This window comes from Tiliqua scincoides, chromosome 2 (assembly GCF_035046505.1).
Source record: "Tiliqua scincoides isolate rTilSci1 chromosome 2, rTilSci1.hap2, whole genome shotgun sequence".
Classification (NCBI taxonomy): Eukaryota; Metazoa; Chordata; class Lepidosauria; order Squamata; family Scincidae; genus Tiliqua; species Tiliqua scincoides.
Window position 1 is genome coordinate 111,481,756 of NC_089822.1, and position 13,498 is coordinate 111,495,253.

General features: G+C 44.6%; 1 protein-coding gene across 1 annotated transcript in view; it reads left to right on the top strand.

Annotated features, from left to right (window-relative positions):
- Positions 1 to 13,190, top strand: part of DENND1C (DENN domain containing 1C) — a 32,811-nt gene extending 19,621 nt beyond the window's left edge. Inside the window, exons 15-23 of the mRNA XM_066615917.1 lie at positions 477 to 578; positions 809 to 896; positions 1,778 to 1,818; positions 3,440 to 3,511; positions 6,761 to 6,817; positions 8,964 to 9,101; positions 9,497 to 9,552; positions 11,371 to 11,584; positions 11,696 to 13,190. Of these exons, the coding sequence (XP_066472014.1) occupies positions 477 to 578; positions 809 to 896; positions 1,778 to 1,818; positions 3,440 to 3,511; positions 6,761 to 6,817; positions 8,964 to 9,101; positions 9,497 to 9,552; positions 11,371 to 11,584; positions 11,696 to 12,304 (1,377 nt within the window). The 3' untranslated portion in view covers positions 12,305 to 13,190. The remainder of the gene's footprint in view (positions 1 to 476; positions 579 to 808; positions 897 to 1,777; positions 1,819 to 3,439; positions 3,512 to 6,760; positions 6,818 to 8,963; positions 9,102 to 9,496; positions 9,553 to 11,370; positions 11,585 to 11,695) is intronic.
- The last annotated feature ends 308 nt before the right edge of the window (positions 13,191 to 13,498 follow it).

Sequence of the window (13,498 nt, forward strand, 5' to 3'; positions counted from 1 at the left end):
AAAGGGAAAAAGGCAAGGGTTCTCAGGCTGGTGGGTTACAACCCACCAGTTTGAGGACAACTGATCCAGGAAATTCAAACTTCATTAAATTCAGTTCAAAATTCTTTGAAAGTGTGCAAATAACAGCTTCTTTTAACACTGCATGTGTAGCTGATCCTTGAAGGTCCTTGAGGACCTTCTGTGTTGCACCCCAGCAGCTGAAGCAGCACTTCAGCTGAGCCTCTGAAGGGTATTCCTGCCTTTGATAGGGTTGGCAGTGCATTCCTTAAATTTTCAATTCCAAATTGTTCTCTGGTTTCCATTCCATTTCCATGGTCCAATATTATCGTTCAGAAAACTGTTCCAGGAAAGAGAGTTATTCCTCTGCACTTATTATTCTCAATGCTTTCTCTTGAGAGCCTGCTTTATGCATACCTATAGATCCATCTCCATGCCCCCTGGTTGCACTCACTCTTGTCTTTCTCTCTTTCTCTCAGGGACAGCCTATCACCTTTTGCCAAGACACCTTCCTGCAGCAAGGGTCTGGTGCTGTGCAGGCCTTCCTGCAGCAGGCTGTACATCTTCAACTCTTCAAGCAGGTAGGGGTTTGCAGGTCTCTGAGATGTTGAAGCAGGTGTTCAAGCAAACAGCATCATCAGGAAGGAAGAAAAATTAAATCAAATCCAGTCCACTGACTCCCAGAGCAGGCACAGATCAGTGCACGCATGTGCAAGTGCACACACAAGAGTGCAGATTGCAACATGCCAAGAGCCTTACAGTACCCTTCTTTGTATCTCTTCCCACCCCCATCCACCCTCAACTCTCTCAGTTCATTGATGACCGCCTGGAGAAGCTGAATGCTGGGGAAGACTTCTCTGACCTCTTTGAGCAAGAGATCAACAGAACCCTGTCCCCAGGTAACATAGAATCCAACTTGTTTTTGTTTCTCTGCTATGTAGTGAATGGAATGTGAATACATAAGCATCAGTAAGCACAATCTCAGCATCAGCTTATTGGGAGATGCCTAGCAGCACAATCCTATGCATGTTTACTTAGAAGGAAGTCCCATTATGTTCAATGGGTCTTACTCCCAGGAAAGTGTATATAGGATTGTAGTCTGACACTTTACTGCAGTCTTCCATATTTTGTTTTATCCTGGTTCATTCTACACATACCCATTTGGTTTTGTTCCCTTTAGCCTTCCACAATTTCCACCCCCATAGTCACTTTTAAGAAGCAGCACATTGCTGAATTTCCATGCTGCAGCTTCACAAACCACACCTACAGATAAGGTGATGCAGACCTCAATTGATAGTTCTACAATTGCCATGGAAGCTCAAAAACATCCCTGAACTCAGGGGCTAAAAAAACAGAATGAGGCCTGGATGTGGCTGCCACAAGCTGGAGAAACTGCGTCAAAATTCTCAGCAACAAATGAATGAGCTGCTAGTTGTGGGGCTGTGGTAGGCTGTTAAAGCCTGGGATGTGGGACTGGCAGAGATGTAACACCTGCCTGCCTAAGCCAGTGATTTTCAATCTTTTTCATCTCAGGGCACACTGCCAAGGTGCTAAAATTGTCAAGGCAGACCATCAGTTTTTTGGACCATTGACAAGGCACACCATGCTGTTGGTGGGGGGCTCAGATCCCCCAATGGTCCTACTAATAAATGACCCTCCCCCAAACTCCTGTGGCACACCTGCAGACCACTCATAGCACACCAGTGTGCCACGGCACAGTGGATGAAAATGGCTGGCCTAGGCCTTCATGAAAATGTATCTGTGCTCTCTTTCTCCCTAGGTAACATGCATTCCTACCAGCTCTGGGTGGAAAACCTTAAGGTAAGGAGATGACTCTCCTTTTGGCAAGAGCTCTTGTCTTCTGCTACCATTTTTCTTGCCCTCATAGCTACTTTTTAATTATCTGCTTGAGTATAAAAAATTTTTGTCTAGAATGGTCGCCAACAAATCCTATTTGTTGTTAAAACAAAAAAATAGCTGTACTGGTAGAAAAGTGTGCCTGAGAGAGAGGATTTTGTGCAAGGCACTTGAGGCAGTTGAGAGTTGAGCCTGTGTCTTTCACATCCAGATTTCATTCTTGGGTAAGGCAGTGATTCAAGGTGGTCCAACCACAAAGTACCATGAAGGGCAGCATTGTGGGAGTCACCCAACTCTCATTAATGAGAACCAATCTACTCAAGAGCTCTCCTTTGCAAGCCCTCCTGTGTTGTTTCTGTGATTTTCAGTGAGGGTTGTGCAGAAGAACATTGTGACCTGTGCCTCATTAGTGGAAAGGAGTTTTGACAGTCTTCCAGATGAACACAGCTGGTCATCACTGAGCCAAGTTGGGCACTGGCCATGGGCTCACAATCCCCACCCCCAGACCTGATCCTTGAAATCTCCATCAGCCAGCAGGAAGTGCCAACAGCAGTGCAAGTTGATCAGTCACATGACTTGTGTGACTTGTGACTGTGCCATTGCAGCTTTCTTTTGTCCTTCCTCTGCATAGTTGAGCTTCCAATGACTTAGGGACCTGTGAGAAAAGCCCGTTCTTGGGGGGGAGAGAGGAACAAGAGATGACAGCAAAGTGACTCACTCAATAAGATCTGCAACTGCCTGCTCCTTCCTGAGCACCATTGGGGCTGTCCTCAGTTACAAGGGTGTACAGATTGACCTCTCGTGTGCATGCACAAGCAAGTATGCCCACATCAGACCTCCATAGGGGGCTCAGCACAGGACCTAAGGGCCCCCAGAACCTCATGGCAACACTGACTAGAGTTGTCAGGCTCCTTTTCCAAGTCAGAAACCTGATCCTTGCTTTGAGCTGGTGGATTATAATTGTTTAGAAACTGAGCTATGAATCAGTAAGCCTTCCACTTGAATCTTGCCTTTGATAATAGCTCTTTTAGTTTGCCTTTGTTAAGCAAGTCATGCATCTCAGATTCCTCCCCCTCCCCCATTCTGTCTGCAATATGAGAAGAAGAATATTGACCAACTGAAAGAGTTGTTACAGTAACTGCAGCAAACGATAATTTATACAATGCAGTGAGGCACTGTTTAATACTAGGCGTCACTATTCAAAAGCAGTCTCTCCAGATATCTCCTTCAAATCTTTATGGAGAAGGCTGCTTGAGTGACCTGCCCCTTATTATGCAAGGGGCAGGGAATGGAACTGGTTTTCCTTACATTACCATCCCTGTCCACTAGGTGTCCACCTCGTCTCATTAATTTTCCATTCATTCTTCATGTGAATTGTCTCCCCCACTGAGCCAAGCCTTGTGATCCTTTCTGTAGGATCACAGATATTTGATCACAGATCACTAAATATTTCCTGAGTGGCATTCAAGGGATCCAAGGGAGGATATGAGAAATGCAGAAAAGACACAAGCATGGCTAGTTGTTTCCTCTCTGCCTGCTGTTTGCTTCTAGTTGATGTGTTTGTGCTTTCTCTCTCTCTTCCCAGAAAGGTGGAGGAGCCCTGCTAAGTACCATGAAAAAGAAGGCCAATCCTGCTGTCAGGAATGTCTACCAATATGTAAGGCGCTTGACTGATTCTTTACCCTTGACTGGAAGTTACCTGAAGCAATACTCCAGTCACAGTGAACAGCTGTTTTCTCTCTTCCTTCAACCTGCAAGCCTGCCATAAGGAAGAGAGAGGATAGATGTTTCCTGGGCATTGGCCACCTCAGAGAGGTGCCTTTGTCCCAGGCTCTGATTTGCCCCAGAATGGGGTTTGGAATTTGGACTTAGATCCTGGAAGTTCAAATCCCTGCTAAACCACATAGCCACAAACCTGGGTGACCATGGCCCAGTCACTCTCAGCCTTACCTACCTCACAGTATTGTTGTGAGGACAAAAAGGGGGAAGGAACTCACCATCATGAGCTCTTTGGAATGGTATAAAAATGGGAGAAATTAATGAATAAGCCTTCCCTTTCCACTGTGAATCCAATGGGGATTCAGTGGTGCTGTACTGAAAAGCCAGTTCTGCAGGAGCAGACTTGAGTTGTACTTCCACCTTGAAGGCGTCCCAGTTGATTGTACTGCCCAAGAAGCCCATGTATAACCATAGACTCCCTAGCCTGCTTTTCCTGCCCCCCATTAGGGAGTTGATAATTGCAAATTATTAACATTATTATTATTATTAACAGTATTTATATACCGCTTTTCAACTAAAAGTTCACAAAGCGGTTTACAGAAAAAAATCAAATAACTAAATGGCTCCCTGTCCCAAAAGGGCTCACAATCTAAAAAGATGCAAAAAGAACACCAGCAGACAGCCACTAGAACAGACAGTGCTGGGTGAGGTGGGCCAGTTACTCTCCCCCTGCTAAAAAGAGGAGCACCCACTTGAAAAAGTGCCTCTTACCCAATTAGCAGGGGGTATTTCATAACAGCATTGTGTTTTTCATAACATGGATGCCAGCCCCAGTGAGGCAGGGTGTGAAGGTGGTGACCCTCCACATTTTTTCTTCCAGTTTTTGGTATTTGGAGGAAGATTGCCTCTTAGCTAGAGGGTTCACTTAACTCAGTAGACTGTTCCATGGGTTTGTCTAATCACTTCGCAAAGCCCTCTCAGCTGTGGGTGCCAGCACCACTTGTTAGGCTTAGGACTTTTGCAGAGAGGGAAAGAAGGAAAGGAGGGGTGGCCCCAGTGCAGAAACAATAGGATGGGGAACCTCAAATGTGCCCTAGAAATGTTTTTGTTTTAATGATTAGGCTCAATGTGTGTCAGAGGGATCCAGGGTACTGATACCCTGTATAGCCTCTGTACTATCTCAAAATAACTCCAAAGTGTTATTGGCCCCGCTGGTGGGAGATGTAGCCAGTGCTCAGCGGGAAAGCACCTGCATCTTCCAGCTTGAAAAACTCTTCAGTACACCTTGAAGGTGTACTTTCTCCCTTACATCCTAGAGCAGGGGTGCTCACACTTTTTTGGCTCGAGAGCTACTTTGAAACCCAGCAAGGCCCGGAGATCTACCAGAGTTTTTTTTACAATGTTCGCGCCATCATAACATATAACATTTATGTGTACAATGTATGTTGGTGTACCTTGAGCCCCACTGAGTATAACAGGACTTACTCCTGAGTAGACATGCCTAGGATTAGGCTGTGAGGCTGCAATCCTAGCCACACTTACCTGGGAGTAAGCCCCATTGAGTACAATGGGCCTTACTCCCGGCGTTTCCTCCCAGAGGCACCTGAAAGAGGGGGGTCGGCACTCTGCGATCTACTCATTTTGCCTCGCGATCTACCAGTAGATCGCGATCCACCTATTGAGCACCCCTGTCCTAGAGAATCACCAAGGAGGTTCTTTTTAATGACATCATTAATGTCATTCTTGTTCAGACAACAAGGGTATTAAGATGTTCTGTATTGTTCCACCCCCTCCTCAAGAGGAGTTCAGATAGGGTTACTAGCTCTCCAGGTTTGATCAAAAGCTCCTGGGTTTTAGGGTCTCCAGGGACAGAAGACTGAAATCTCTGGGACAGAGGCAGGATGTTCTCAACTTAACTTGTTTTTCCCCTCTCCATCTATCATTCCATCAAGCACAGCTACCTGCCTGGTAATATCCTCAGACAAAATAAAATATTTTCCCTGCATGTCATTAATATGTGGAACTCCTTGCCACAGGATGTGGTGACGGCATCTGGCCTAGATGCCTTTAAAAGGGGATTGGACAGATTTCTAGAAGAAAAGTCCATCTTTACAAGCCACAGTGGGTACATGCAACCTCTGGGTTTTAGAGATAGTCAACTTCTGAATGCTAGATGCAAAGGAGTGGCAAACAGATACAGGTATCTTGTTGTTTTGTGTGCTCCCAGAGGCATCTGGTGAGCCACTGTAAGCCACTGTGTAGAGGAAGCTGGACTAGATGGGCCTTTGGCCTGATTCAGCAGAACTCTTATTATGCTTCTCCAAGTTCAGCAAAACTGAACTCAACATCCTTGCCTCCCAGCTCCCAGTCTATACCTTTCTCAGGGTCCACAGGAGACCCTAGGATGATTCTAGGGTTGACTCTGTCGAGCCGTTGCTCCGGCGGCTACACTGGCTGCCGGTTCTGTTCCGGGCCCAATTCAAGGTGCTAGTTTTGACTTTTAAAGCCGTTTACGGCTCAGGTCCAGGGTATTTGAGGGACCACCTCCTTCCCTACAATCCTGCCCGTGCTCTTAGATAATCTGGGGGGGGCCCTTTTGACTGTGCCGCCACTAAGAGATGTGAGAGGGGCGGCGGCCAGGAAGAGGGCCTTCTCGGTGGTGGCCCCCGAACTGTGGAATACACTCCCCTTAGAACTGAGAACTGCTCCCTCGTTGCTAACATTTTGGCGTGGACTGAAGACCTTTTTATTTCAAAAAGCTTTTAATTGTTGACAGGCTGGCTGGCATTCTTGCTTTTTATATGAAAATCCACGGGGGTTGTTTGTTTTTAGATTTTTTAATTATTGTAAATTGTTTTTAATGTTGTATTTTTAAAGTGTTGTAAGCCGCCTTGTGTGCCCGTTGGGCAAAAAGGCGGGGTATAAATTAATAAAATAATAATAATAAAATTCTCTAGGATGTAAGGTTCCACAGGAGACTGGTAACTGTAGATTCAGAATTGGATTAGGGAAAGGGAGGAAGCAGGAGCTGGACTGAATTCCATAATACTTTATTTTGTTTTGCCAATGTTTGCTTTTTGTTGTCCACCATGAGCCTTTGGGATGGGGTAGACATTAAATCTATGAGTCACCCTTGACGCTCCTTTGAGCACTGTGCATTTTGTCACCTCCTCTTCATATTGTCTAGGCCAAAGTCCATGCCAAAATAGGCCTGAAGAATATGCGGACCCGTCTGATGGAAAAGGTAAGAGACAATTACCATCAGCTCCAAACTTCTCCTTAAGATGCTTATGAGGCTAAGAAAAATTATGCAGCGTGATTTCAACCTTAGGTGGGAAGCATCCATCTCTGGGTTAGGGATTATTATTCATACTGCAACAAGTAAATTCAGGGGCACTTTTTCCTTAAGCATTTTTTTATTTCCCACCTACGCATGTTAAGCACCTCAACCTGCTTCCAGCTTTTTGTTAGTTAGGCATGTTAAGCACCTCAACCTGCTTCCAGCTTTTTGAGACAGATGCCACAAGGCAATGTTGGTGGTACCTTGGTGGTGCTACCAGGTGCAGCAGTGCCAAAATGGCTACCTCTGTATCCAGTGGCACTGCCAAGCCTGCCAGAGCTGTCCTTGGTGGAAGGGGACCATCATCTTACCCCAGGGAAAGTCCCAGGCTGTGCAATGGGGCTTCTCAAGTCTGCGCTGGCTATTTTTCCAGTGCGGACAAGAGCCTCTATGTCGGGCTTTGCAGCCCAACACAGAGGATAGGATTCAGCAGAGCAGGACTCTTCTGGGTCGTCATTTCCCACCCTGGTTCCTCCCCCACCCCCAAGTCCTCATAACTGCCTGGAACCTTACTGAAGCTCTTACAGTGTTCATCCGGCACTGGGCCCAGCACCAACTGGCACTGGCCCGACACCGGTGCTCCTTACACCCCAGGTGTCGCGGATGTGCCTCACGGCACTTTTGCAACAGCCATTGCCAGCGCTGGAGCCCATTGGATTGGGCTCTGAATCTCTAAAACAGTATTTCTCAAACTGTAGGTCGGGACCCACTAGGTGGGTCGCAAGCCAATTTCAGGTGGGTCCCCATTCATTTCAATATTTTATTTTTAACATACTAGACTTGATGCTACCACGGTATGTGACTGCATTTGGGGAAATGTTACAGAACTATACTTTTAACAAGCTACTATGTATATTTTTTTAACAATGATAGTAAATGGTACTGACTCCTGGGTAAGTGTGGGTAGGATTGCAGCCTAGGATTGTTAAAATTTTCCTGCTTGATGATGTCACTTCTGGTCATGACATCACTTCCAGTGGGTCCTGACAGATTCTCATTCTAAAGAAGTGGGTCCCAGTGCTAAATGTGTGAGAACCACTGCTCTAAAACATAGGCAGAATTGGCCTAGCTGGAACTTCAGGGCAGTTCTTCTCAAGAATACAGAAACTTTGTGAAGGTTCTCCAGCATTTTACTCACCCTAGCAGTGAACATTCCTCAGGATCTTAGGAATCTTTTCTTACAGGGGAGCTAACATCAGTTAAGGATAAAATATAAGGGCATAATATATGGAATATTTACTGGATTTATTTAGTGTTTACCATCGCAAGGGGCGGTAGAGAGGCATAACACTGTGTGCTTATGATTATATCTTTGTCTGAAATGGAAAATAAGACCAGCCAGCCACTGAGCATCTGTAATGATTATACATTAACAAGTAACATAGTGTACTGCTTTGGGTGTCAGGTTAAGACTGTGGATACCTAGGTTCACATTCCCATTCAATCATGAAACTCACAGGCCAGGTCAGTAACTTTCTCTTACCCTTTCTCTTACCCAACAGAGTTGTTAGGAGGATTAAAATAGGGTAGAAGCAAACCCATATGCTGAGTTTGCTCTGAGTTCCTTAGAGGGAAGGCAAGCTGAAAATAAATATAAGCACAGTGTGATAATATGTCTGTTTATGTATAAAAGTGTTTCTGTCTTGCCTTTCCATTTTAACAACATCCAAGGCAACCAACATTCATAGTTTTTAAAGACTATCAACGTATATAAAACAGAATAAAAACAGGTTGAAAATAGCATGAAGCAGCTGGTAAATAATTTATGTCAGCAAGTAGTAATCCAGCTCTTGTGAGGCTGAAGGCTGCTGAAACAAAAATACCTTTTAAGTATAATCAAGGAGGGGGACTGGATGGAGTTCCAGGGCACAGAGTTCTTTAACCTGATTGTGTCTGTGCCCATGCCCCCTTTTGCCTCCCCCCATTTGATTGATCGGTCAAACCAATAATAAGGTTCTAGATTTTATGTGATTGGTTATAATCTTGTTTGACACACCTGCATAAGGAGGGGAGCAGAGCTTATGCTCAATTTAATTCTTATCTCCCATAGGATGCTAGTACAGGCCAGCACCGACACCAAAGACATTCCTTCAACAATGATCACATCTCCGGCCCCATCCTGCCCACCAGGAGCAAACAGTCTGAGAACCTGCAAAGCCGGTTGCCCATCACCCAGCACTTTGGGAAGGCAAGTGGAAAATGGAGTGAAAATCATATGCAAAAAGTGTGGGGTGGGAAAAGCCTGGAGGAGGTATGTTTACCCTTCTCTACAAGTTGTTTTTTTCTGGGGAAGATAATGCACAGTTTAAGTTGACCATGAAGGCATACCTAGTGTTAAGGATTGCATAGGATGACTGGGCAGAATCAGCCCTGTGAATCCATTCATTCCTGCATATGTACCCAGTGGCTGTCCACCGCTGTCCTGCTAGATTGGGCAATTTATAGCAATGAATTCCTGAAACAGGACAGTAAATTATCTTCCCCAGAACAACAGCTTGCAGGACAGGGTAAACAGAATATAAGCAGCAAGCCCTTAGAGGTGTTGTGTCAGAAGGGCTGCTTAGGCTCTCTTTCCCTTCACAGTCTCGCCCCCGGCGGCCTCAGAGACAGAGCAGCCAGACAGAACTACAGACCCAAAGGTATGGCATTTCTAGTAGACTTGTTGACGCCAGGCTCCATTTGTTGACGCCAGGCTCCAGACCCAGAACTCTTTATTTTTCAGTCTCAATGGATGACACACTGCTCTCAGTGGCCAAGGTGGAAAATCAAGAGGGCACCTCCTCTATTAACATAGGATGGAATCCACATGGAAGTCTTCTTACATGAGCCTCATTGAGAAGAGCATGAACAGCTGTGACTGCACCAAGGGCTGAACTACACATTATGCTAAATACCCAATGTGGCCTGGTGGCTGGGTTGGTGATGAGGAGTTTCACATAGGAGCTGAGATAAAGTGCCCCCCCCCAACATTATTTATAAAACAAAGAACCAGGCTACATTACCTATATAGCATATTGTATAATTTGGCCCTAGGTTAAACTCTTAGATTTCAATCCTACACATACTTAATTTAAAATAAGGCTACAATCCTATACACACTTTCCTGGGTGTAAGCTCACTGAATGCAAGGGGACTTACTTCTCTGTAGGGATGCATAGGATTGTACTGCAAGTCTCCTTTTGTGGGTTACATCTGAGTAAATAGGTATGGGATTAGGTTTTTAAAGGTACAGGAGCCCTCTAAGGGTTGCAAACAGGCAATGGGAATTCATTTTTGCTCCAGATTTTCATAGGTGTTTAAAAGGATTTAAACTTTGTAGGGGAATTCTTTTTTTTTTTTTAATGTGGTTTTACCCATCCAACAGTGCCCAGAATGAGCTCAGTAATAAATAACTCTAGCTCAGTAATAAATAACAAATGCCAGATGAGTTGTGGCACTTTAAAGGCTAATATATCTCCTTGTTCATTTGACTTACAGAGGGTAGTGGAGTTATTTTTTAAACCTGAAACTATTTTTAGAAATCTAAACATAGTATCTCCTCATATTCTGTTTAGGTCTTTAAAAATATAGATCATGGCATAAGCTTTTGGCGAACCAGGACCCACCCACCAGACTGAAAAACAGTTTACAACATAGGTAGCATGGTTTGGGTGTAAACACCCAAAGTGAGACAATTAGTTTTTGTCATGAGATAGCTGTTCACGCAATATCATCTTTGTTAGTGAATTCCATCCTATTCATTTAAATTCATCAGCAAATATGATTATGTGGAACTCGGACAAAGTGCAAATTCTGTCTTTTGTCAAACGATTAGAGGTACACGGGTCTTGCCCTCTGTTGTATCAGGTCACCCAAACAAAAGTTTTGGTTCATCTTATTTTGTTAAAAGTCCCTGTGGATTTTACCCCACAGATAGTGAATGCTTGGCCTGTTGAGAGAGCAAGGAACAAACACATTAGAATAAAATAAACTTTTTTACAGATAGCCTGTACCCAGAATAAACATAAAAGCCTTTCTGTATTCAGCTTTTCCTCATTAGTTCATCCCTAGGCAATACAATTGACCCACAACTACCCCCATGCTGCCTTTAACTCTGATAGAGACAACTGCAGATTGTAAATTTCAACAGACATCTTGGATTGGCTTTCTAGTTTGGTTTTTCTGACTTTTTTTTGTAAAATAAGAATAGTAAACATATTACTGTAAGGGAACAGAAATTGTGCTCATGGGGAATGGTTTGGTCCCCTTAGGTCACAACTTGTCTGCAGACCTGCATGGACACACCTGTTAGCATATGTTAATGCTTTTTAAAACAAGGGTCTTCTGTGTCAGTGTGCATGTTTCCCCCATACTTTGTGTGCTGTTTGGAATGTTCTTTCAAATGTCAACAAAATTCCTGACCATGTATCGCATGTGTAATATACATGTTTTCCCATGGACGTTCCCACCTCTTCCAGCACAGCCTCACTGGATTTCCCGCTGGGCCCCAATGATGTTTCTGAAGGAGATGAAAATCTGCATCCTGACTTCCTGGATGCAGGTGGCCTTGATCTCTTAGGTGAAATCTTTGAGACACTAAGCTTGTTGGAACCAAGTCAAGGGGGCCGGCCTCTCTATGGGACACGCAGCCTGGACTTCTGCAACCTAGAGGACAGGAGTTCTTATACTAAGGTAAGCCTTCCTAGTTTAGGCCACCTGTTAAAGATTACAGGCACAGAGACAGTGGCACAGCTGTAGCAGACAGAAAGAAACCCTAACTAGTCTCCCCTTATCTGTTTTCAGCTGAGGTCCAGTAGAGAGACCCTCCATGAATCTCTTTTTGAGGGACAAGATGCAGGTGACTCCTTGGTTGAGGACACCACACTCCTGCCCAAACTGGAGCAAGAGGATACACAGAGTACATTGCTGCCATTCACTGAATTTGCAGGTGGAAGCAATGAGAGTCGAGACCATGACCTGTCTGAGACCCAAGTCATTCTTGGCCCTGAGAAGGCAACAGTTCCAGAAGAGGAGGAAATGATTGCTTCTGACAGCTATGAGCTGTCACAGGTGTCATGGACCCAGAATACAGACCATGAAACCTCCTCCTCTAGTGAAAATGTAATAGAAAAATGCCCAGCTATGGAATCTGAAGAGGAGGCCAGGGTTGACCAGACTCTTGATCCACCACCAGCCATCCCCACACCAAAGGCAGAGCCACCCACATCTACATGTTCTAACAGCCAATCATTTGTGGCATCATTACAAAAAAAAATCAGTGCAAAGACTGACTTTATAGTAAAGGAAAGCAGCCCCAGTCCTGGGCAGATCACCAGCCTACATCAGCCCTTGGTTTCCAGGCCCTTGACCCAGACCAAGGTCAAGGAACTGAAGAAACGATTTGAGGCATAATTTGAGGCATATTGACACTGGACCAGTTGTGCATCTGGGACAGGACTTCCTCTTTGATATAGCTTCTGGGGTCAGAAAGTACAGGTCACATGAGGGCTCTCTCCTCTGAAGCTGTGAGGCAGCTCTGAAATTTGAAAAGCATTGATGAAAATACTCATTCCATCCATCTCTCCACAAACAATGAATGTTAGAAGTAGGTTCCATTAATATGCCAAAATGCAAGTGTGGAAGCTGGCTGATTATTTCCTATTCAGGTTCAGCAGGCGGAAGGACGCTGCACTGGGAGGCAGCATGTGTCTTTAAATAAATCTGCAGTAGGAAGGAGACTTCTTTAGGAAAAGAGCTCCTTTCTTCTGCTGTACATGAAAGATTGCTTTTCGTATAACTTTTCCCAGTGTGGTGATGAGGGGCCACCTCAGTGAAAAGCATGTCACTTAGAGACTAGATATCACTATGGGCTGTTTCACACATGCACCCTGATGTGACCATGGGATGAAGTGATAATGCATATGTGTGAATGAGCCCTTATAGGTCAATCAGAACTTTGTAAGGATGCCTTGAACCCAAGATGTACTAATGGCCTCTGGTTAAGTTGGAATTTGAACAAAAATGAAGTCTGAAATCCATGGTGAAGACCCTCTTGATATTAGCCATGATAATCAAATGGAATCTGCTGGTTCAGAGCCAAATATGTCTGAAAAGCAGGTGCTGAGGCCAAATGGGAAAGATGTCACCTTCATGTCCTTCTTGTGAACTGATTTCATGCAATCAGGCAATTTTTATGTTCTTAACAGAGTCTGTTCAAACATTCAGCTGCTTGTCTTCAAGTGTTGAGTATTGTGGCACACATTCAGGATGTAAACTGATTAAGGATGTAAAGGATTAAGTAACACAAAACCATAAATGGCTCTTCTGAAATAGTCAGTTCTCTTTATATGTGAATTTACTGCCAGTCTATTCTCTTATCTTCAACTGTGATGTCCTTATCTGCGAATATTGTGCAGCTGCACTCAGAGCATCTGTCAATTAGTTACAAGCAGGTAGGTGGGGGTGAGAGAGGTTATGGGGAGAGGAAGAGATGTGGCCTGCTGCTAAGCAGAAGGCAGCACCAGCACTGTGCAAGTGGGAGAGGAAGAGGCGCCTATACACTATATGGCTGACAGGGAAGAGGCTGACTAATTACGTCCAGCCAAT